Consider the following 21465-nt stretch of genomic DNA (forward strand, 5'->3'; position numbering starts at 1 on the left):
GAAATAGAAAGCTCGCTAATTCTTACCCCAGGAGTAGATCCAATCGACAGAGTTTCTTATCTGTTCATTCCAAATATCTTTTATGCTCTCCCCCATGGTCCTGCTCCATGCAGTGCCATCATCCGTCACAACTAGCTTGCGGTTCCTGGTCTCCCCAGGTACCACTTCTTTTCTATCCACCAGGTCCTGTACCTGATGATCTTGTTTCAACCATGTAGCATCGTGATCGTAGAAGTAGCCATTGTTACTGTATCGGTACAGGTAAAAAACAGAACCGATTACTCCCACAGAGAGAGTCCACTTCACAGATCTTGCTAACGGACCCAATTTCGACATGATTCTCTCCGTTATCTGCTGGTTCTTAGTCCACTGTCTGTTCTGTCCCCCTTCTGTCCAAGAGATAGAATATAAAAAAGACTCATTATTTTTTTTTAGGTACTTCGCTTATTGGTGGTCAATGAGAAAAAAAATACTAAAAGCCATCGCCTCTTGGAGAAGAGCAAACTATCAAAAATCATCAAGCCGACATTTCCACATCGAGTCTCATAGTCTTTCAATCATGTTTCCCAGAGCTTCTGCATTGGCCAAATGTATGGCAACTGTTCATCGTCGTGGGCTACTCACCAGTGGTGCACAATCGCTAGTCTCCAAACCAGTCTCGGAGGGAGATCCAGAGATGTTTGACATCTTGCAACAAGAACGTCACAGACAAAAACACTCTATCACCCTTATCCCATCAGAAAACTTCACCTCGAAGGCCGTTATGGATTTGCTAGGTTCTGAGCTCCAAAACAAGTATTCTGAAGGTTATCCAGGTGAAAGATACTACGGAGGTAACGAAATCATCGATAAGTCCGAATCCTTGTGTCAAGCAAGAGCTCTGGAACTGTACGGATTAGACCCTGCCAAGTGGGGAGTTAATGTTCAACCATTAAGCGGGGCACCTGCCAATTTGTATGTTTACTCCGCTATCATGAACGTTGGTGAAAGATTAATGGGATTGGATTTGCCAGATGGTGGTCACTTGTCTCACGGGTACCAACTTAAGTCAGGAACGCCAATTTCTTTCATTTCCAAATACTTCCAAAGTATGCCATACCATGTCGACCACACTACGGGGCTAATCGATTACGATAACTTGCAAGTATTGGCCAAGGCATTCAGACCAAAGGTGATCGTGGCCGGTACTTCCGCGTACTCGAGATTAATAGACTACGCTAGATTCAAGGAAATTTCCCAAGGATGCGGCGCATATTTGATGAGTGATATGGCACACATATCCGGTTTGGTGGCAGCCAATGTTGTCCCATCTCCATTTGAACATTCCGATATAGTTACCACAACCACTCACAAGTCCTTGAGAGGCCCAAGAGGTGCTATGATTTTCTTCAGAAAGGGTATCAAGTCTGTCACCAAAAAGGGCAAGGAAATCCCATATGAGTTAGAAAAGAAAATCAACTTCTCAGTTTTCCCAGGACATCAAGGTGGTCCTCACAACCATACTATCGGTGCAATGGCAGTGGCATTAAAGCAAGCGATGTCTCCAGAATTCAAAGAATACCAACAAAAAATTGTCGACAACAGCAAATGGTTTGCTCAGGAACTAACCAAGATGGGTTATAAGTTGGTTTCCGGCGGTACCGATAACCACTTGATTGTTATTGACTTATCCGGTACTCAGGTAGACGGTGCTCGTGTCGAGACAATTTTAAGTGCCTTGAACATTGCTGCTAACAAGAACACCATCCCAGGTGATAAGAGTGCTCTTTTCCCCTCTGGTCTAAGAATCGGTACTCCAGCAATGACCACGAGAGGATTTGGCCGTGAAGAGTTTTCTCAAGTCGCAAAGTACATTGATTCTGCCGTTAAGCTCGCTGAAAATTTGAAAACTTTGGAACCAACAACGAAACTAGATGCAAGATCAAGACTCAATGAGTTCAAGAAGTTGTGTAATGAATCTAGTGAAGTCGCTGCTTTGTCTGGCGAGATTTCCAAGTGGGTCGGTCAATACCCTGTCCCAGGTGATATCTAAGTAATTATGATTTAAAATCAAATACTTTATGTATTAACATATACAGCCACTGCCGCTTTTTTTTTTATTTATTTCCAGTATATTTCCCTGTTCATTGTTCTTTGACAATGTCTTGAATTGACTTTCGGGAACCAAACTGATTATTATTTTATTCAATGTATCGAAATTGTACCCTGTCTTTGCACTTACGGCCACATACGGCAGACCCTGTAACTCCGCCGGTATAGTCACTTCCCCTGAATGCTCTTCGCAGACTAAATCGTACTTATTGCCCACGATAATTACCTGCGTTCCCTGAGCACGGTCCTGTAAATCTTGAAACCATGTCTTTGCACATTGCAGACTGGATACGTCTCCCAATTCGAATACAATCAAAGCAATATTCGCATCTCGATAATACATTGGCACCAGTGATTTATACCGTTCCTGACCCGCCGTGTCCCATATCTCCATATGGATACGTTTCTCCGTAGAGGAGTCGTTAGAAGGAACCTCGATTGTCTTGGTGATGAACGCCGCACCTATCGTAGCCGCATGTTTTGCTAGAAACTTACCTGATTTGAGCCTAGTCACTATACTGGTTTTCCCCACTGATGAATCTCCTAGCAGTACCACTTTGATGGTTGCTTCCATATCGTATTCCTCCGTATTTTGTGCTACTTGTATTTCCTGGAGTAATTTTACTATCATTGTTCCTTAACGTGAAACGTAAGGCTAAAAAACAATAAACGACAAAAAAAAAACAAAAAAATGAAAAATGCAGAGGAGTTTCTCTGCATTTACTGGAAGCGATTAAATAAGATTGCCTCAAGAAAAGAAGTTATCGGTATAATCTTTTGTAGGTAATGAAGTTTACGTTAGAAGACCAAGTTGTGTTGATCACTGGTGGTTCACAAGGTCTTGGAAAGGAATTCGCCAAAAAATATTATAATGAGGCTGAAAACACAAAGATTATTATCGTCAGTAGGTCAGAGGCTAGACTGCTGGACACATGCAACGAAATTAGGATTGAAGCTCACCTGAGAAGGGAAACCACTGACGAGGGCCAAGTGCAACATAAGTTGGCTGCGCCCTTGGACCTTGAGCAACGGTTATTTTACTACCCATGCGACTTGTCCTGCTACGAATCCGTGGAATGTTTGTTCAATGCCCTGAGAGACTTGGATTTACTCCCTACACAAACGTTATGCTGTGCAGGGGGGGCTGTTCCTAAGTTATTTCGTGGGCTAAGCGGACATGAGTTGAACTTGGGTATGGACATCAACTATAAAACAACTTTGAACGTGGCACATCAGATTGCCCTTGCAGAGCAAACCAAGGAACACCACCTCATCATCTTTTCTAGTGCCACCGCGCTTTACCCATTTGTGGGCTATTCCCAGTATGCGCCTGCAAAAGCTGCAATCAAATCACTGGTAGCAATCTTAAGACAAGAACTGACGAACTTCCGTATCAGTTGTGTTTATCCTGGTAATTTTGAAAGCGAAGGTTTCACTGTAGAGCAGCTAACGAAACCCGAAATTACAAAGTTGATCGAAGGCCCCTCAGACGCTATCCCATGCAAACAAGCATGTGATATCATTGCCAAGTCGCTGGCCAGAGGTGATGATGACGTTTTTACAGATTTTGTCGGATGGATGATAATGGGGATGGACCTTGGGCTCACCGCAAAGAAAAGCCGCTTTGTTCCGTTGCAATGGATTTTTGGTGTCCTATCAAACATTCTGGTCGTGCCATTCTACATGGTTGGCTGTTCCTGGTATATCAGGAAATGGTTTCGTGAAAATGACGGCAAGAAGGCCAACTGAGAGCACATCCACTCTCATTCCCGATATTCCCCGTGACTCTCTTTATTTCTTTCAAGACAAACCCTAGTGGTGTAGCTATTTGTACATGTATAAGTATATACGAAATATTAATTATAACATTATTACCACGGCGATATTTTCCTATTTTTATTCTCTTTTCTTACTATATTTTGAAAGTTTTTCTTATGGGTACCGATGCGATGAGGTGAAAAAAATTTTCCTCTTTCCACTTTTAGTACAGGTTATGAGATGCTTCTCATTAGAAGTCAAGAAGAGAGCATATCAGTAACAATACGATGAGTAGCAGTGGTGTTTATACGTGTAATTCATGTGTCCTGACCTTTGATTCAAGCGACGAGCAGCGGGCCCACATGAAGTCCGATTGGCATCGCTACAATTTGAAAAGACGTGTTGCACAATTGCCACCAATATCATTTGAGACATTTGACTCCAAAGTGTCTGCAGCTGCTGCCAGTACTAGTAAGTCTGCTGAAAAGGAGAAACCTGTTACCAAAAAGGAGTTGAAAAGAAGGGAAAAGCAAGCATTGCTCGAAAAGAAAAAGAAACTGTTGGAAATTGCCAGGGCTAATATGCTTGAAAACATGCAAAAGAGCCAAGAGGGAAATACTCCCGACCTAAGCAAGCTCTCTTTGCAAGAAAATGAGGAGAACAAGGAAAAGGAAGAACCTAAGAAGGAGGAGCCTGAACAGTTGACCGAGGAAGAAATGGCGGAAAGAGTAATGCAAGAAAAGCTACGCAACAGAGTCGATATTCCACTGGAACAATGTCTATTTTGTGAGCACAATAAGCACTTCAAAGATGTTGAAGAAAACCTGGAACACATGTTTAGGACCCACGGGTTTTATATCCCAGAACAGAAATATCTAGTCGACAAGATCGGCTTGGTAAAATACATGTCGGAGAAGATTGGTCTTGGGAACATTTGTATTGTTTGTAATTACCAGGGGAGAACGTTGACCGCTGTAAGACAGCACATGTTGGCAAAGAGACACTGTAAAATTCCCTACGAAAGCGAGGATGAAAGGTTGGAGATATCTGAATTCTACGATTTTACAAGCTCATACGCAAACTTTAATAGCAACACAACACCAGACAACGAAGATGACTGGGAAGACGTGGGCAGCGACGAAGCCGGAAGCGACGACGAAGATCTGCCACAAGAGTACTTATATAACGATGGTATAGAGCTGCATCTACCGACAGGCATCAAAGTTGGCCACAGGTCCTTGCAAAGATACTACAAGCAAGACTTAAAGCCCGAGGTGATACTGACCGAAGGCCAAGGTACCCTGGTCGCTGCAGAGACGAGATCGTTCTTACCTGCCTTCGACAAAAAGGGCGTGCAGACTCAACAGCGTGTTTGGCAAACTGAGAGGTTCGACAAGAAAAGGCTCGATAAGAGAAGTGCCAAGTTCGTCAATAACCAACCACACTACAGAGACCAACTTCTGCAGTAATTCTTTTTGCACTACTTTTTTTAGTATTTTGTCGCATATATACTGCTTCACCATTTGTACATTAGATAATTCTTCACTACCCCCTCTATAGCAATGTTATAGTCATTGAATCATGCTTTGAAATGCCTGTTCTAATATTCTCTTCATATAATAAATGCGTGATGCCGGGTATTTGTGCGCCCTTGTTTGGCGCAAAAATCTCGAAAGTGAAAAAACTAATAGGCTTCTTAAAGCAGTTATATCTACAGCAAAGGAAATAGCTGCTGAAGACTGAAGATGTTGGCGCGCAGTTTGGGTTACAGGTTGATATCGACCAGTCGTATCTTATATAATAAACCCACGGTTAAGTCAGTGGTGTCGTCGTGTCCTGCGGGAACATCGCTTAACTTAAACATATGGAAGAGCGGTAAAGACGCAGTGGCACTCGAGGACAAGGAGTATCCAAATTGGTTATGGAGCGTATTGGATAGTGATCACGTTGTCGAACATGCGGCTGAGGACCCAGAGGGACAGGCTCTCTTAAAGAGAAGAAAGAACATAAGGAAGGCGAACAGGCAGCGAATCAAGCAAAACAATTTCTTGAGCCAACTTTAAGCCTCCGTTAATAAGATCAAGTTTGGTATCCTTGTAAATAAATATGTGTGTACGTGGTTAAATAGTATGTTTTTAGCATAATGCCTTATTTTGTACCAACAAAAACATGATAGTTCCCACATATCTTTTCGCCTGGGGAATACCAAGTGGGACAAACAAAACGTTAAAAATTAAATCCTTTAGAGTACCACAAATTCGCAAGAAACAAGATAGTTGAATTGTCAATCATGGCTAAGATAAGTATGAATGTGCCCAGTGTAAAGATCAAAAACATGCCAAAGGTAAGGTTAAAAAGCACTAGAAAGACTGTCTCCACGAAAAACATGCGAAATAGGTTCAATTCATACTCGAAAAGAATTCGAAGGACGCTCACAAGAAAGAGATTTTAGGCAAACATGAAACGTATGCATTTCATAACACACACATATATATATTATATATTCAAAATAAAGCATAACAACATACATATTGAAAAGTAAATTGAACGTTACGCAGTTTCATCAAATAAGAATAGTATTATTAAAAATTGGCCGGACCAAATATCTAGAAATCCGTTACTCTTCCGTTAAACGAATAATCGCCGTGTCTCAACGGGTCCTGCTTGGGACCCCCAACTTCACCAGTCTTGGGGTTAACATCACCTTCGAATTCAGGTATGGTCTTGGAAAATTCAGGCGAGAATGACCCAATATCGTTTTTGGTTAAAAGCGGTGAATTCAAACTCTCCTTTGTACGATCGCCGGTGGCCTGCGCATTATACTGATCTATTGCCTCTTGCGATGTGGCAATCCTCTGAAGTCTTTCGAACTCTTCCTGCTCTTCTCTTGGCAGCTTGGGAGGGCCGGGGATCCTTTCAGTAGTTATTTTTCGGGTGGCCATATTAAATGGTCGTCCACGTAGTAGATTTAAGGCTCCCGTGCGAGGATACCGATAACCTGTGCTTTTGATGGCGCACAACATTAGTTCTTCTTTTTATTATTTGGTTCTTTCTGACTCTTTAGCAAGTTAATATGATCTGCACTTTCCCCATTGGCCCCTTTATAGGGCGGAAAAGAGCATCTGTTTTTCCGGATTCTTGGAACAAGAAAAAGGAAATACACCTATCTATATGCCACTATTGTATATTACTAAATAAAATATTTAATTATATACTCATGCGTATGCCCTCAAGAAGTTCACCAATAATTCTTTGGTTTCTGCTGTTACCTTTTATGGTATTCAGGATCCCAAAACACTGCAGCAGCGTCAGTTTATCTTCCTCTGTGACGCCGTTCTGTTCTTCCTCGCTGAAAATATATCTTTGAAAACTCTTACTGGCACCGTCATTTGTATGTAGGAAGCTTTCGTAATACGGAAGAATGATGGAGTCTCTAAAACACTTTAATAAAAGGACATCAATTGACGGTGCGTACCTTGAAGGTTCAGATAGATATCCGTCAAGCCAGTAGTTACTATTTTTTTGGAAGCTTTTCTCGAAGGGCAGTAACACTGCCATCATGTCGTAGTAAACCTGTTGGTAAAACACCTTCCAGATTATGCCGACTCTTTTCAAAGCCGTATTTACGGTATCCTCATTGGCATAATTGAACACAATCTGGTTCTCTAAAATGTAAAGTGAAGTGGTAATGAATTCCTCGATTTCGGCCAAAAACCTTGAGTGCGTTACGGCAGCCTTGGTTTGTGTTTTCAAAGTGATATAAAATTCCAGCAGCCGGTCAATATCTTCTATTTTTGCTGGCAATTGCCATACCCTCTTGTTTTTAAATAGCTCCACAACTATGCTGCAGTATATACCCCAGATATTCCCCTCCAGAACAAATAACTCCTGTACGGTGAAGCTTTTATAGTTTGCTATCAAGGATGGCAAGTTTTTCAGTAAATCATGTAGTAAAGAAACATTAGTCGCGTCGAAAGCATCATCTTGGATCAGCGATAGAGCTGTATCATTAGGGTTGTTGTTAATGCTAGGGTTAAAGGAATATACAGATTTTCCAGAGTCAATAAGGCCTCCAGTAGAAGTATGGATAAACTGTACGGGTGACCTATGTTTACCATATGAAGAATGCAGAAATTTACTGAATGGGCTGGGAACTACGGGTTCAACGTCGTCTTTACCAATGGAATTATGCGGCTTGTAGGGTAAAAGCTTTTTTGCCATTTTGCTAAAGACATTACTGCCTTTGTTTGAATGAGAATGTCCTGTAGACAGTGAAGATTGTAAACTGTTCACACTCATATTAGATTTCGTATGAAACAATTTAGAGCCACTCCTACTTATGTTGTTACTACTTGTGCCGGTAATAACAGTGCCGTAGTTTTTTGACCCGCTCCTGCTTCGATTTCTCATATTATCTTTTGAATTGGTGAAGATGGACAGTCGCCTTTTATTGCCCCTTGAGTTGGAAGAAAATAAACTATCATTAGACGTGGTGTTCCCCTCCATTCGGTTACTACTTGATGAACCTATTTCGGAGTGACCATCGTTATTCTCCGTGCCTTGGCTGTACTCCTCTTCAATCGAATCCGTCGAGCGCCTTGCATTGGAACCATCATGGAATATAGATTGAAACCCCACCTGTGACCATCTAGGAGCGGCATCATGAGGAGATTTGGATGTTTTTAGATGCACATCTTCGTCGGGATGTGTCAGCGCTTGCGGTACTATATCAGAAGAAACACTATAAACTCTAGCTGGTTTGCGATTAGTTGCTTTTATGTTCGGGTTCGTGACGCTCAGTGAGCCTGAGGTAGCACTTCTTTTACGATTTAGGTCTGTTGCCATTGCTTGACTCTGTAGTTTAAGACTCGCCTAGCCACTTATGCTTATTGTGGTTTGTATTTTTTATTTACTGTCTTCTATCTTTCTCCCTTTAATTTTGACCTTATTTTAAAGCCCGCAAAGATCGCTGAAAAATTGCTAGTAAAGGTCGCATGCAAAATGGATAAAGTGCTCTTGTCAAATTATTTCAACACCTTCATTCGCAGTATAGTGGTATATTGGATTGGGTAAAGGAAAACAGGCGACACCAATATTGGTTTAAGCTAGTAGCGTATGCAGCTCTATCCAGGCATTAAAATTGGTTCACCTATTTCTGATAGTAGTTTTTTTTTTTCCAATCGTAAATTTTTTCTTCAATTTCGCGATGAGCTACAAAATAATAGTAGTGCAATCTGTATATTACTTTTCAAGTATCTAACTCATGCAAGTTAGGAGTTCCATAGCGGATATTTCACTATGTTTGATCCTCTCGATTTGTACACCCCTGATGACATCCAGGTTGAGGCTTTACAGTTCAATCTAGCAGAGAGAGAGCCAAAAGATCCTTGCTCACCGCAACGTGACGAAATATTAACGGCTGTAGATGAAGAAGAGAGTGACGACGATGACACCATTATCGATAATCTGGATCTGCCCTCCGTGAAGTATGCTCCGCCAGAAGTTATCCTTTGTATACTAATACTTCTGAAGCCCGATAGACAAGTAAACTTCAATCAGGAGACAGGGAAGAACAAATCTGTACTGGAGGTTTGCAAGAGTCATGGGCTGGAACCCGATCTGCTGAAAAGACTTTTGACTTGGTATACAGAAGAATGGCCTAACAAGAGGTTAAACTCGTTGGAAAAGATATGCAATAAAATCCCAATGCTGAGATTTACAGTATCCAAAGAACTACTGTTGGGCTACTATACTAGTGTATTGAAAAAATACAATAATAGTTGCGGATTGAATGAGGAAATCATACAAGAACTTCTTAAGGAATTGAGCTCAAGGATATCCGAAAACTGTGGGAGAACGGCCCAACCATCCATAGTAAGATATTTTGAATTAAGAAATCTAAGCACTTCCATACCGCTTCATGAACCCTCTTTAACGGCCGATAATCTTGGTTGGAAAACATGGGGATCATCTTTAATACTTTCACAATTAGTCGTAGATCACCTGGATTACCTACATACCACTAATGTGAACATGTTAGCGAACAGCGACATCAAACAGATTAAAGTATTAGAATTAGGAGCGGGCACTGGTTTAGTAGGACTTTCATGGGCCTTAAAATGGAAAGAACTTTATGGAACTGAAAATATAGAAATCTTCGTGACGGATTTACCCGAGATTGTGACGAATTTGAAGAAAAATGTGTCATTAAATAATTTAGGAGATTTCGTTCAAGCAGAGATATTAGATTGGACTAATCCTCACGATTTTATAGATAAATTTGGACATGAAAATGAATTTGACGTCATATTGATCGCCGACCCGATATATTCGCCTCAGCATCCGGAATGGGTAGTTAACATGATATCGAAGTTTTTGGCGGCATCAGGGACCTGTCACCTAGAAATACCTTTAAGGGCAAAATACGCCAAAGAACGAGAGGTTTTGAAATTATTACTAAAAGAGAGTGATTTAAAAGTAGTTGAAGAACGGCATTCAGAGGGTGTGGATGATTGGGGTGCCGTTAAGTATTTATATAGGCAAATCGTTCGCAATTAGTGGGAAAGAAACGAACGCGCTTAGGCGAATAGTTTTTCTTTATAATAAAAATCATGCATGCTACATAGACATTGAAATGTGAATTATAAGTACTTGCCAGACCTTACATACTGATTTATACAATTTATGGAGAAGAAAACTGAATGGGCCACCTCGCCAAAAGGTTAGTTTTTGATTCAGACAGGAATCAATACTGGTAGTACATTAAACAATCAAGGCCGCCTTTATAGTTGCGCTTATGCAACATAATCATCTGCAATCTGCAATCTTAGTTTCACTGCCTGTGGAATAATTTTTTCCGTTAACTGCTTTGGAGTATTCTCGCAATAAAGGTTCATACCATACACTTAACTTTTCTTCACCTTTGTCCAGTAAATTTCTCAAGGCAGAATTCCTATAATGCACAGTCTCAAGATCTATAATAGCACCTGCGCTCCCATCACCTATCAAGCTGCCCATCACCTTTGGCATCTCATTGAGCAGAAATTTTGAAGTGTATTCGTATCTCGTCAAGGTTTCTACTACTTGCATTTGTTCTAAGTACGGTAGTCTTAAGACAATCTCAGCACTAAACTTGTTTCTTATAGCATTGAAACATTCTTCATCTGCTGAAAGATTTCTCAACATTCCAATGCTGTAGCCACTGACGTGAAAATAGTTTTCGACCACATCTTTATGATATTTTACCAAGTACTGCGGATTAATTAATTCCAACCACTCGGTTATTAATTTTGCTTCGGACCCAATTTTTAAAGAATCTTTGTCCATAGTCTTGAATAAAGAATATTCATCTTCCTCAATTCGTGACACCTCTGCGAATAACTGTAAAAGACAATTTGTAGAAAAGGCCCTGACATCAGGATAGTTCTCCGTGTCTTCAAAAAGTTGAGCAAATACTGGCAGTATTTTTTTTACATGTCTTAAAGCCCAGTATTTATCTTGATTTCGTATTTCCAGCAAAAACTTAGTATAATAATTAACCAATTCGATGAAAACGAGGATATCTTCAACGGATTTCAGTATCTCTTCTTTAGTAAAGCAAAATATGATATCCTTGAACTCAGGACCGCTGATGAATTGAAACTCAATAGTCAAGAAGTCAATTAATCTGACAAAAGAAACCGTTTCCATTCTACCCTTTACGCTCACCAGGTATGGCAAATTATTATCAAATAATCGACGCCTAATCAATTCATCTGTACTCAACCTTTCCAACGCTTTTTCGATTGCTGTAATGAGCTTATCATTCTCCACTTTCTCATCAAATAGAATATCCAATAGAATATCGATGATATTACTGGTCGCGAATAAACCCTTTGGCTGCGAATTCTCAATGACTCTACATGCTGCTACTTTTAATGGATCTATTTCTGACCTAAGGGCCTTCACTAAGTCCTCCGCGCTATAAACTTCTAGAACATCGTCAAAATCAGCCATGGGAACAAGCTTGTCCACAACGTCCAAAAGGTAATCGTAATTCAATGAATCATAGGATACGTTAGACGTCAGAAAACGCTTGATCGTAGCCAGTAGTGGTTTAACATCCATATCTGGAAGGGAGACAACAGTCACAAGATTCAAAGAACATTTCCTTAATAGTGTGTTGATATCTTCAGGCAAGTTATCTTCATTAAGTTCATTTTCTAATTGCGTAAGGAGATTTTCCACGTAATTTGTTTCTTTCTCACTCATTGCTCCTGTTTCGCTGAGTTCTTTTGCGGTGATTATAGTTGTAAACTTGTTTTATTTTTAATCCCGTAATTAAGGTGTTTATATAAACTTACTCTTCAATTTTTCTATATGCATTTGAAACAGAAAAAAAGATATAAAAATACCAGCTATAACAAAAATCCATGTAAATAAAATTACTGTATATTTTTTTATGTAATCTAATCAAAAAAAATTCACGTCTAATACTAGTCATAAATGGAGTTGAAGCCATTAACTACTTATTTTTTATCTTCGTCCTTTTTCTTTTCTAAATGGACATTATTACCATTAAAGGTTGTTGGGTCTTCAGGATCTTCTTGATGATCGTTGTTAACAAATTGGAAAACATTTGGCGAGACAGAACGTGACGTAGTAAGGTTGGTTTCCGATGGGTACCTGGTTCCGCTAGGTGTCAGCATTGGTGATGCATGAGCAGATGATTGAACTGGTTCCCGAACATTGTTGTATTGGAAACAGCTTGACGAAGCAGCTCCAGATAAAGGTGTTGAAGACCTCACTTCGTGACGATTCGGCTTCGATGTTTCCTCACGTTGTGATGTTACTTCAGGATCTTTATCGTTGTGCCACCACGTAGAGAATCCCTTATAAAGACGGCCCAAAAGGCTTGGTCCCTCCATCCCAGTCACAGATAGCCCCGAGTTTTGAGTTTCTAGTGGTTTAAGTAATAATGCAGACCTTGGAGTTAGTTCTAGTGTCTCTAGCGTCTTCAATTCATCAGAATCCTTAAATGTCACTCTGGGAATGCCCCTGTGGAATGAGTACGGGCAGTCTCCATCTGTCCTGTTGACGTCCACCCATTTTCTAACGTCATTTAATGTTTCAGACGAGTTGAACTCATGTTTTAGAGTCTTGCCATCAGTCATCCTGATTTGCAAGACGCATTTGCTGCTGTGCAGTTTTTGTGCGTCTTTTATGTAATCATGAACATCCAATGGCTTATCATCATCAAGGGTTCTGTGATGAGTTTCATCAAGAGCTTTTCTTTCTGCACGGTCTGCCCTAACAAGTCTTATAATTCTTTCTCTTTCCTCCTCAGCCAGCTTTCTTTGTTTCAGTTGTTCACGACGTTGGATCTCTAAGGTAGTCTCAGCAATCCGTTCTCTTGCATTTTTCCTATGGACGTCTCTGGATGACTTTTCTTCTCTAGCCAAACCTGGATTGGTTTCCCTGGACGAACTCTCACCAGCCTTTTTGTCTTTGATGCCTATGCACGCCAGCAACTTCTCCCAATGTCGGTCATCCTCGCCTTGAATAATCAATTCTATCTTTCCAGCACGTATCAAGTATATACTGGGTACAACTACATTAGGAAATACTTGCTCAAATAACTGGAACTGCTCAGTGTCTTTGACCAACCTCAACCAAATACTATGTTCCGCTAAAGTATCTAATGAGACATCATCTCCTTTAAACCAACTTTTCAGCCACTGGTCATCCCGTGCAGTGTTGTAAACGGCCAGCACAACGCCTTCCTTGATGGAATCGTTTATTGCTTCTTCCACAGAATCTCTAAACAGTGCTTCTAACATTTGGTTACGGCTGTTTGGTTTAGCTATCCTTGCTTCTTTGTAAGTGCTTTCAACCTCAACCCAGCTCCCTTTTAAATTTTCAACATTACTACGAGGCCTGCCGAAGTTAATAAAGAGCGGCTTTAAATGTCATTTTAATAATTGAATGGCAAATAAAAACAACTACAGCTTCAAACATAAGAGTATATCATAAGTTGCTGTATATGGGCAGCACGTATTACTATGAGTCTCTCGCAGGTGTCACCTTTACCCCATATCAAGGATGTTGTTTTAGGAGATACAGTAGGCCAAGGCGCATTCGCCTGCGTTAAAAATGCTCATCTTCAAATGGATCCCTCCATTATTCTAGCTGTTAAATTCATTCATGTTCCCACTTGCAAAAAAATGGGACTCAGTGACAAGGATATCACAAAAGAGGTTGTTTTGCAATCGAAGTGTTCTAAGCATCCTAATGTTTTGAGACTTATCGATTGTAATGTCTCTAAAGAATATATGTGGATAATTCTGGAGATGGCAGATGGTGGTGATCTATTTGATAAGATTGAGCCTGACGTTGGAGTTGATTCCGACGTGGCCCAATTTTACTTTCAACAGCTCGTTAGTGCTATTAATTATCTGCATGTAGAATGTGGAGTTGCTCACAGAGACATCAAGCCTGAAAACATCTTACTCGATAAGAACGGAAATCTGAAGCTAGCTGATTTTGGGCTCGCCTCTCAATTTAGGAGGAAAGATGGTACATTACGTGTATCCATGGATCAAAGGGGTTCTCCACCCTACATGGCTCCTGAAGTATTATATTCTGAAGAGGGTTATTACGCAGATCGAACAGATATATGGTCTATTGGCATCCTCTTGTTCGTATTGTTGACTGGTCAAACGCCTTGGGAATTACCTTCATTAGAGAACGAAGATTTCGTCTTTTTTATTGAAAATGATGGAAATTTAAACTGGGGACCCTGGTCAAAGATAGAATTTACTCACTTGAACCTACTCCGAAAAATTTTACAACCTGACCCAAATAAGAGGGTGACATTGAAGGCTTTAAAGTTACATCCTTGGGTATTACGTCGAGCTTCATTTTCTGGGGATGATGGTCTCTGTAATGACCCTGAACTCTTGGCTAAGAAACTGTTTTCTCACTTAAAAGTCTCACTGAGTAACGAAAATTATTTGAAATTCACTCAAGATACAAACTCTAATAATAGGTACATTTCTACTCAGCCAATTGGTAACGAATTGGCTGAGCTTGAACACGACTCAATGCATTTCCAGACAGTTTCGAATACACAACGTGCATTTACCTCGTATGATTCAAATACGAACTATAATAGCGGAACAGGTATGACACAAGAGGCTAAGTGGACGCAATTCATAAGCTATGATATCGCTGCCTTACAGTTTCATTCTGATGAAAATGATTGTAATGAATTAGTAAAACGACATTTACAATTTAATCCGAATAAACTTACCAAGTTCTACACGTTGCAACCTATGGATGTTTTGTTACCGATTTTGGAGAAAGCCTTGAATTTATCACAAATTAGAGTAAAACCCGACCTTTTTGCGAATTTTGAAAGATTGTGCGAATTATTGGGTTATGATAACGTTTTCCCACTTATTATAAATATTAAAACCAAAAGTAATGGGGGTTATCAATTATGCGGTAGCATTTCCATCATAAAGATTGAAGAAGAGTTGAAAAGTGTCGGATTTGAAAGAAAAACTGGTGATCCTTTAGAATGGAGAAGATTGTTCAAGAAAATTTCAACTATCTGTAGGGATATTATCCTAATTCCCAACTGAAAAAAATGGAGACAAAAGAAGGGTTAAGATGCACTGATCAAAAAAAAAAAAAAATTCTTTCTACTTATTATATATCTCTCTCGATTTCTAGTGTGTCATCGTAACTATATATTGTTTCGAGAGATTTTATTATTGTAATTAATTTATTGCCATTTTGATCTATTCTACATACTAACAATCAATTCATATCATTATCCCTGTTTGAGTAATATTCGAGCCTCATCATAAAATCTAATAATTCAATTCTCAAGTTTCTTCTTTCTTCCACAGATATTCCGTTCAAGTCGCCCGGTGTGAACCCTCTCAATCTGGCCACTAACCTTCTCGACTTTTTTGAAAAAAAGTGCACTTTTAATGAAGGTGTGGCTTCCCTAGATGTAGCATCTTCGTTACCATCTCCCCCCAACAAAGGTTCGCCATCTGCTTCTGTGTGGGCTTGGCCTAATTGAATTTCATGGTGTTTTTCTTTTCCACCAATTGTTTTTGGTACGGTGTCTAAGCCATTCTGCGCGTTGATATTTGTATTTTCTGTCATTCGAGGAGGTGAATCTGGTGGCATTAACTCATTCCTTTGCAATCTCTTTTTCAATTTCTCTTTTATTTGGCTCTTTGACCCTTGCATTTTCAAAGAATTGAAAATGGGTATACGAATTTCTGGTAACACTGAAATATCAGCAACTTCGGGTTGTTCTTCTAGACCTGTCTCTTTAGATACCGCATGTTCCATTGATTTTAAAAAGCCCTCATCTCTGACATTTTCTTCAACAGGTACAAAATCGTCATTAATATTGGCATCCTTATCTCCTTTAAGCGGTCCCTTCAAATTTTTATTAAGTTCGCATGTTCCACTATCTTCTAAGCGTACATTGATACCTTCTTCGGTCATAACAACTTCCCTAGATTCTTCTTCAGTGCCTTGAATGGGTGTGCTGTCCATCCTGTCATTATTTTTGTTTCTACTGTTTATTGCACCCACTTGATGTTTCTCTTGCGCAACCGTTCCATGTTCATCTTCATCACTACGCAAGTCATCAACTTTTGATTTTTCTGTCTGCTTTGAACTATTGAGAAGTATAGTCCCACTCGGGATCTGAATGCCGTCTCCTGGCACCTCATTCCTTACTGGAGAGGCTTGTTCAACATTACAAGCATAATCGTTGTTTTCACCCTCATTATTAGGACGGGCTTTCTTCACGCTCTTGTACTGTGCAATATTGTCTTGCGTAAAACTTTTACTGTTGATTTTATTCATACTTTCCTGGTTCTCCTGTCTTTGAACATGTTCAACTTGCCCTTTTCCATCTTCCTTTGTTATGGTTTGCTGGTCAAGATCTAAAGTGACATTCAAGGAATTTTCATTACAGTTTGTTTCCACTTTTATGCTATTCCTTAAAGCTAACGAAGATTCTTCGTTGGCTATACTCTTGATGTTAGTACATATAACGTCACTGCTAGGCGACACCGCTTGTTCCTCAGAAACTAAAACGTCCACCATCGTTTCATGACCTTTCGATCTTTTATTTTCAGAGGTAGGCGTCTCTTTGGAAGGTCGTTTTAGAGGATTATCACTGTTAACAACGTTATGATCAGGATTCGTTTTGATAGATCTATTTGTTACCGCCTTCAGTTCGCTAGTGAGAACTTCTATCGGTTGGTATGCGTTCACTTCCGAGGATTGTGTATCAATACTTTCATGCAGCTCAGTAACATCCACCTCATCGCTTTTAGTAGAACAAATGTTGCTATGATTGGCCACGTTTTTATCTAACTGCGTACTCTTCATCTGCTGATCTATTTCTCTAATGCTTTCATTATCCACTTCCTCTAGTGTTTCATCATCAATTGATCTGCTTCGGTTAGCATGTGATTCTTGCTGTGAAGAATTCATTATTGCAGTATTTTTAAGCGATATTGAATCTGAATCTTTCGCACTAATCTGGGAAGATATTTGAATTGAGGAGGGAGGCTCTTTCATTCCCTGCGTAGCCGGAACCTGGATATCTTGAGAATCCACTTTTCTCTGTAAGTTTGAAAGTTTATTTTCACTCCCTTCGCATGGAATATACATCGACTTAGTGTCAGGTATAGCTTCAATTTCCTTACTTGAGTCCCCTTGATGAACCACGCCCGATTCCTGTATCCACTTTCCTATTGTCTTTAATGTTGCATTATAGGTTCTCTTATCTTTAAACTTACGATTATGTGATTTGATGAGGTCAATCAACAGATTAACCATATCAATAGTTTGATAGTTAGGGTTTGGCGGTAATATACTAATTAACATGGAAAAAAATTTTTTGGCGGCACTTCTAGAAAGCGGTTTAGTGAGATATAATAAGACTAATTCACGGAGCATATTTGTACTCTTTTTGTGTTTTTGCATATTAGAGCTAACTGGATTTAAGAAGAAAACTAAAAGTGGCTCCTTTAATTTTTCCAAAATTTGGATCTCTTTTTGTATAATAATCTTTTCAAGCAACTCCAATATATAATCATCATCTCCATTTTCAATTTTTTCAATAACTGCTGCCAGTAACTTCCCATTAGGCTTCTCCTTATACGTCAGTAATTTTAACAGTAGCTCTGGACTTATTTTGAAAAGAACTTCGCTGGTCATATTTCCGCAAAATTCATCCAAATGATCCGCCATATTATTCTTTATGCAAAAATTCAATAGGCCACTGAATAATGGTTCAATGGGATTTGCCATCGCCAGATGAAGGAGTTCTCTGATTATTTCTGATTTTTCTAACTCGCTATCAGACGCATTTTGTAAAACGTTCTCGATTTCTGAAAAATTTTGATTTAGCTGTTCAAGTTGTTGACCCTTCAACAGCCAACGAACTAATGTAAGCTGTTCGGAGCACTTGAATAGTTTTATGTTTGCTGCAAAATATGAAGCTCTGCTACGTGGTAACAGCTTCAATAGGAGATCTGAATTTAGATCAGGGATGGAATTTAGTAAATTTGGATTGGAATGAATACAGTACTCCAAAATATCCATAAATTTGTTACGCCTTAAAAATGGGAGCAGACCGGAAAACAGTTCAGGATTCCCTGGTAAAGAAGTTTTTAACAGCGTGATCAGATCCACGTTTAATTTGTTTTCATTTTTTGAAACATAGCTTTGAATGAAATAAATAAAATTATTGTTCGACCACATAGACACATGAAGTAGTGTAAACAAATTAACTGGAAAGCTGAGCTTCAAACATAGGTCCAAGAAATTTTCAATGGAATTTTCATTCGGAACTTTGTTCACAATATTCGCCAAACTCTGAAATTCTCTGAAAGATATATTTGGTGGTAATAACGTTGATCCAACCCAATTTTGGGCATATACTTCTGTTTTCTTATCATCCAATTCTAGAAACTTTTCTATTATCAGAAATTCAGATGTTTCGTTTCGAGCTTTCCTGATAACATCTTTTAAAAGATCAAGGGTCATGTTTCCTTGCGAAATACCAACTTTGGAAATTTGGATATTGAAATTTACTAATGATGAATCATTCTTTCTTAAAAACAGGTCCAAAAATGTATAAACAAACGATGAAGTAACAGCACCAAAAAAGTCACGAAAAATGGGTGTATCTTTGTTGTTTTGCGTGACTTTTAATATAAGACTGCTAAAGGATTCTAAATGAGTTTGGTCCTTTCTATCCTCTGGAAGATGCTTCAAAGATGTAAGGATCAGATCATGAGCCAAATTAACGTTAGAAATGGCTACTTCAACAGCCTGGAACACAACTTTCATGATTTTATCGTATTCACGCTTGATGATCTGCGGGGGCAGGCTTGAAATGTCTTTTAACTTTACACCTTCTGAGGCTATAACACTCATTGGGTGAATATGCTTTTTATATTTTCTTTCCAATGCAACATCTGCATTCTTTCCCCCAATTAACAAATGCAAAACTGTGAAGAGTACATTTTGCAAGTGAATCGAATCATATTTGAAAACATAATCTTCATAAATCGGGGTTATTAGGTGGTCCCAAAATAGTTCAAACATATCTGTTGACAAATTCTTATTACTTGTAAATGCAGTGTAAACAACACCTAAAAGGTGGTAGATGATCCCTTCTCTAGCGCTTGGATCATTCACATAAGGAAGCGTCATTTGAAAAGGGGTTCGTAAAAGTGACAGTAAACTTTTGTTTCCTTCCTGATTTTTCTGTGATATTTTCGTGCATATGCAGTAGGTAATAATTCTCCAAACTTTGATGGACATTAAGCGAGTCTTGGGGTGATTATTGATAAAGCACAGGTTATTTAAATCAAACCAAACTTTGTTAGATTCTGATGTCAAATCATAAACTCTCTTTCCGCTATCGTATAGTAATCCGGTCATTGAAAGCCACAAATCCATTGCTATTTTATTGTCATTTTTGACCACAATATAGTTTTTTATCTGCTGTGTAAGAAGATGACCAATTGTCACTTTATCTAAATTAGCGCTGTCATATGAATTTAACGGTAGTTTAGATAAAAATTTTTCCGGGATTGTTTCGCATACTGGAGATAGCATGATACACTGGTAAATCCTTTCATGTTCATCAACAAAATCTAAGCATTTTTTTAGTAGTTCCAGTAAAACAACTATTGAAGTTATGAGAATTTTCATGGAGTAAATTTCATCTCCGATAATAATCCTAGGTAGTACCTCACCTGGTAACCAAGAAGTTACCGTCTCAATCATTAATTTTGGATACTTGCTCAAAAATCCCCTTATAAGTAGCAATTTTTCATATATTAGGTTGTGACTATTGATTTCCATTATTTCAGTGAAAGTGCTAATGATAGGTTTAATTTCTTCGTTGCTCAAGAAAAAAGTACCAAATTTTTCGTCTCTCAAGAAAGAGACTTGTGCTGTTATGATTATCTTGTTTGAATTTTCATTTCTTAGCGCACCGGTGGTCCACCTGTAAATAACTTTTAACTTATTAACCAAATCTGGCCTTTTCGTTAGCCACTTAACGATTTTGAAATTAGACATAATAGCACTGAAGAATCGAACTATTTGAACATATAGTCTGATTACAAATGGATTTTTTTTTTCACTACTACTTAATAATGTGTCCTGTGCTATTTGTAGATGCGGTATGCATATTTCAATGATACTTTCTATATTCACAATTAGAATATTGAATTTCTGATCAACCTCGTTAACATTTTTAGTGGTTAGAATGGGTATAATATTATTAAAGGTTGCGTATACCTCAAACCTCCTCGCGACGTAATCTTCAGATTCTTGTCGCAAGATGCCCAATCCGCCCTCAATAATTTCTTTAAACTCCGAAACACTTTCATTATCAACTAAACCATGGATCTCACCACTCACCCAATACTCTAAGGCGCGAGGATTTACCCTTGTTTCCTTATAAGGTGATGTGAAAATATTACCGTTGTGTAATTTGTGTTGGGTATATTGGAGTTTATTGTAACTCAAGTCGCTTACAGTCCTCACTGAAGGCAACCTATTCCTCAAAATTGATTTTCCTGGTTTGCTTGATGGAGAGGGTTTAGGTGAGGAACCTGGTATGCGGTAAATCGGTGATGATTCTATCCTATCAGAAAAAGCTACACTTTTTGTAACCGGTGATACATTATCACTATTAGAGGCAGACAACTCTGGAAGACTTTGCATTAGCCTGCTTCCTGTATCTTCTGGATATAAATTCTTGTTAATAGCTGATAAATCAAATTGTTTATTCTCGCAATCACTTGAAGACGCTAGCTTTCGCCTCTTTGGCGTTGGCGATAGATCGCTTTGTATATGCATATGAGCTTGTGGAGATGGAGGTGGCAAGTTAGTTTTCATCCACGGAGAGCTTCCATTGGAATAATTATCGTGTTGAGACCTACGGAGGATATGCTGATCAATTCGATCTATCGTATGTTTCTTTTTATCTGAAAAATCTTTCGACATTGCAAATTGACCACAAAAACGATTTTGCAATGGCAATCCTGTAATAACGTTGACGAATATATA

The 21465-nt window shown here is 39.0% G+C and overlaps 14 protein-coding genes across 14 annotated transcripts, besides 1 other annotated feature; 6 read left to right on the forward strand and 8 right to left on the reverse strand.

Moving 5' to 3' along the window:
• Positions 1 to 15: 15 nt before the first annotated feature.
• Positions 16 to 336, reverse strand: MIC12 (Mic12p; the record flags this gene model as incomplete). Its single annotated transcript, NM_001178610.3, has 1 exon — positions 16 to 336. The coding sequence occupies one exon, from the start codon at positions 334 to 336 to the stop codon at positions 16 to 18; it is 321 nt and encodes a 106-aa protein (NP_009821.3).
• Positions 337 to 559: 223 nt separating this feature from the next.
• On the forward strand, positions 560 to 2032 carry SHM1 (glycine hydroxymethyltransferase SHM1; the record flags this gene model as incomplete). The annotated part of the gene is made up of 1 exon (NM_001178611.3): positions 560 to 2032. The coding sequence occupies one exon, from the start codon at positions 560 to 562 to the stop codon at positions 2030 to 2032; it is 1473 nt and encodes a 490-aa protein (NP_009822.4).
• A 33-nt stretch (positions 2033 to 2065) lies between these two features.
• On the reverse strand, positions 2066 to 2665 carry YPT10 (Rab family GTPase YPT10; the record flags this gene model as incomplete). Its single annotated transcript, NM_001178612.1, has 1 exon — positions 2066 to 2665. One exon carries the CDS (start codon positions 2663 to 2665, stop codon positions 2066 to 2068), a length of 600 nt encoding a protein of 199 aa, NP_009823.2.
• A 212-nt stretch (positions 2666 to 2877) lies between these two features.
• TSC10 (3-dehydrosphinganine reductase) lies at positions 2878 to 3840 on the forward strand (the record flags this gene model as incomplete). Its single annotated transcript, NM_001178613.2, has 1 exon — positions 2878 to 3840. One exon carries the CDS (start codon positions 2878 to 2880, stop codon positions 3838 to 3840), a length of 963 nt encoding a protein of 320 aa, NP_009824.2.
• Positions 3841 to 4136: 296 nt separating this feature from the next.
• REI1 (Rei1p) lies at positions 4137 to 5318 on the forward strand (the record flags this gene model as incomplete). Its single annotated transcript, NM_001178615.4, has 1 exon — positions 4137 to 5318. The coding sequence occupies one exon, from the start codon at positions 4137 to 4139 to the stop codon at positions 5316 to 5318; it is 1182 nt and encodes a 393-aa protein (NP_009825.4).
• SLM6 (Slm6p) lies at positions 4232 to 4684 on the reverse strand (the record flags this gene model as incomplete). Its single annotated transcript, NM_001395042.1, has 1 exon — positions 4232 to 4684. The coding sequence occupies one exon, from the start codon at positions 4682 to 4684 to the stop codon at positions 4232 to 4234; it is 453 nt and encodes a 150-aa protein (NP_001381962.1).
• A 276-nt stretch (positions 5319 to 5594) lies between the features above and the next one.
• On the forward strand, positions 5595 to 5912 carry MRPL37 (mitochondrial 54S ribosomal protein YmL37; the record flags this gene model as incomplete). The annotated part of the gene is made up of 1 exon (NM_001178616.3): positions 5595 to 5912. The coding sequence occupies one exon, from the start codon at positions 5595 to 5597 to the stop codon at positions 5910 to 5912; it is 318 nt and encodes a 105-aa protein (NP_009827.3).
• A 64-nt stretch (positions 5913 to 5976) lies between these two features.
• Positions 5977 to 6093: an origin of replication (ARS224; Autonomously Replicating Sequence).
• Positions 6094 to 6455: 362 nt separating this feature from the next.
• Positions 6456 to 6872, reverse strand: SDH8 (Sdh8p; the record flags this gene model as incomplete). Its single annotated transcript, NM_001178617.1, has 1 exon — positions 6456 to 6872. One exon carries the CDS (start codon positions 6870 to 6872, stop codon positions 6456 to 6458), a length of 417 nt encoding a protein of 138 aa, NP_009828.2.
• Positions 6873 to 7056: 184 nt separating this feature from the next.
• On the reverse strand, positions 7057 to 8694 carry BIT2 (Bit2p; the record flags this gene model as incomplete). Its single annotated transcript, NM_001178618.2, has 1 exon — positions 7057 to 8694. One exon carries the CDS (start codon positions 8692 to 8694, stop codon positions 7057 to 7059), a length of 1638 nt encoding a protein of 545 aa, NP_009829.2.
• A 453-nt stretch (positions 8695 to 9147) lies between these two features.
• EFM2 (S-adenosylmethionine-dependent methyltransferase) lies at positions 9148 to 10407 on the forward strand (the record flags this gene model as incomplete). The annotated part of the gene is made up of 1 exon (NM_001178619.3): positions 9148 to 10407. The coding sequence occupies one exon, from the start codon at positions 9148 to 9150 to the stop codon at positions 10405 to 10407; it is 1260 nt and encodes a 419-aa protein (NP_009830.3).
• Positions 10408 to 10656: 249 nt separating this feature from the next.
• Positions 10657 to 12099, reverse strand: HSM3 (Hsm3p; the record flags this gene model as incomplete). The annotated part of the gene is made up of 1 exon (NM_001178620.3): positions 10657 to 12099. One exon carries the CDS (start codon positions 12097 to 12099, stop codon positions 10657 to 10659), a length of 1443 nt encoding a protein of 480 aa, NP_009831.3.
• A 257-nt stretch (positions 12100 to 12356) lies between these two features.
• UBX7 (Ubx7p) lies at positions 12357 to 13667 on the reverse strand (the record flags this gene model as incomplete). Its single annotated transcript, NM_001178621.1, has 1 exon — positions 12357 to 13667. The coding sequence occupies one exon, from the start codon at positions 13665 to 13667 to the stop codon at positions 12357 to 12359; it is 1311 nt and encodes a 436-aa protein (NP_009832.1).
• Positions 13668 to 13889: 222 nt separating this feature from the next.
• On the forward strand, positions 13890 to 15473 carry CHK1 (serine/threonine protein kinase CHK1; the record flags this gene model as incomplete). Its single annotated transcript, NM_001178622.1, has 1 exon — positions 13890 to 15473. One exon carries the CDS (start codon positions 13890 to 13892, stop codon positions 15471 to 15473), a length of 1584 nt encoding a protein of 527 aa, NP_009833.1.
• Positions 15474 to 15651: 178 nt separating this feature from the next.
• RIF1 (DNA-binding protein RIF1) lies at positions 15652 to 21402 on the reverse strand (the record flags this gene model as incomplete). The annotated part of the gene is made up of 1 exon (NM_001178623.4): positions 15652 to 21402. The coding sequence occupies one exon, from the start codon at positions 21400 to 21402 to the stop codon at positions 15652 to 15654; it is 5751 nt and encodes a 1916-aa protein (NP_009834.4).
• Positions 21403 to 21465: the final 63 nt, after the last annotated feature.

This window comes from Saccharomyces cerevisiae, chromosome II, assembly GCF_000146045.2.
Source record: "Saccharomyces cerevisiae S288C chromosome II, complete sequence".
In the NCBI taxonomy this organism is placed as follows: domain Eukaryota; kingdom Fungi; phylum Ascomycota; class Saccharomycetes; order Saccharomycetales; family Saccharomycetaceae; genus Saccharomyces; species Saccharomyces cerevisiae.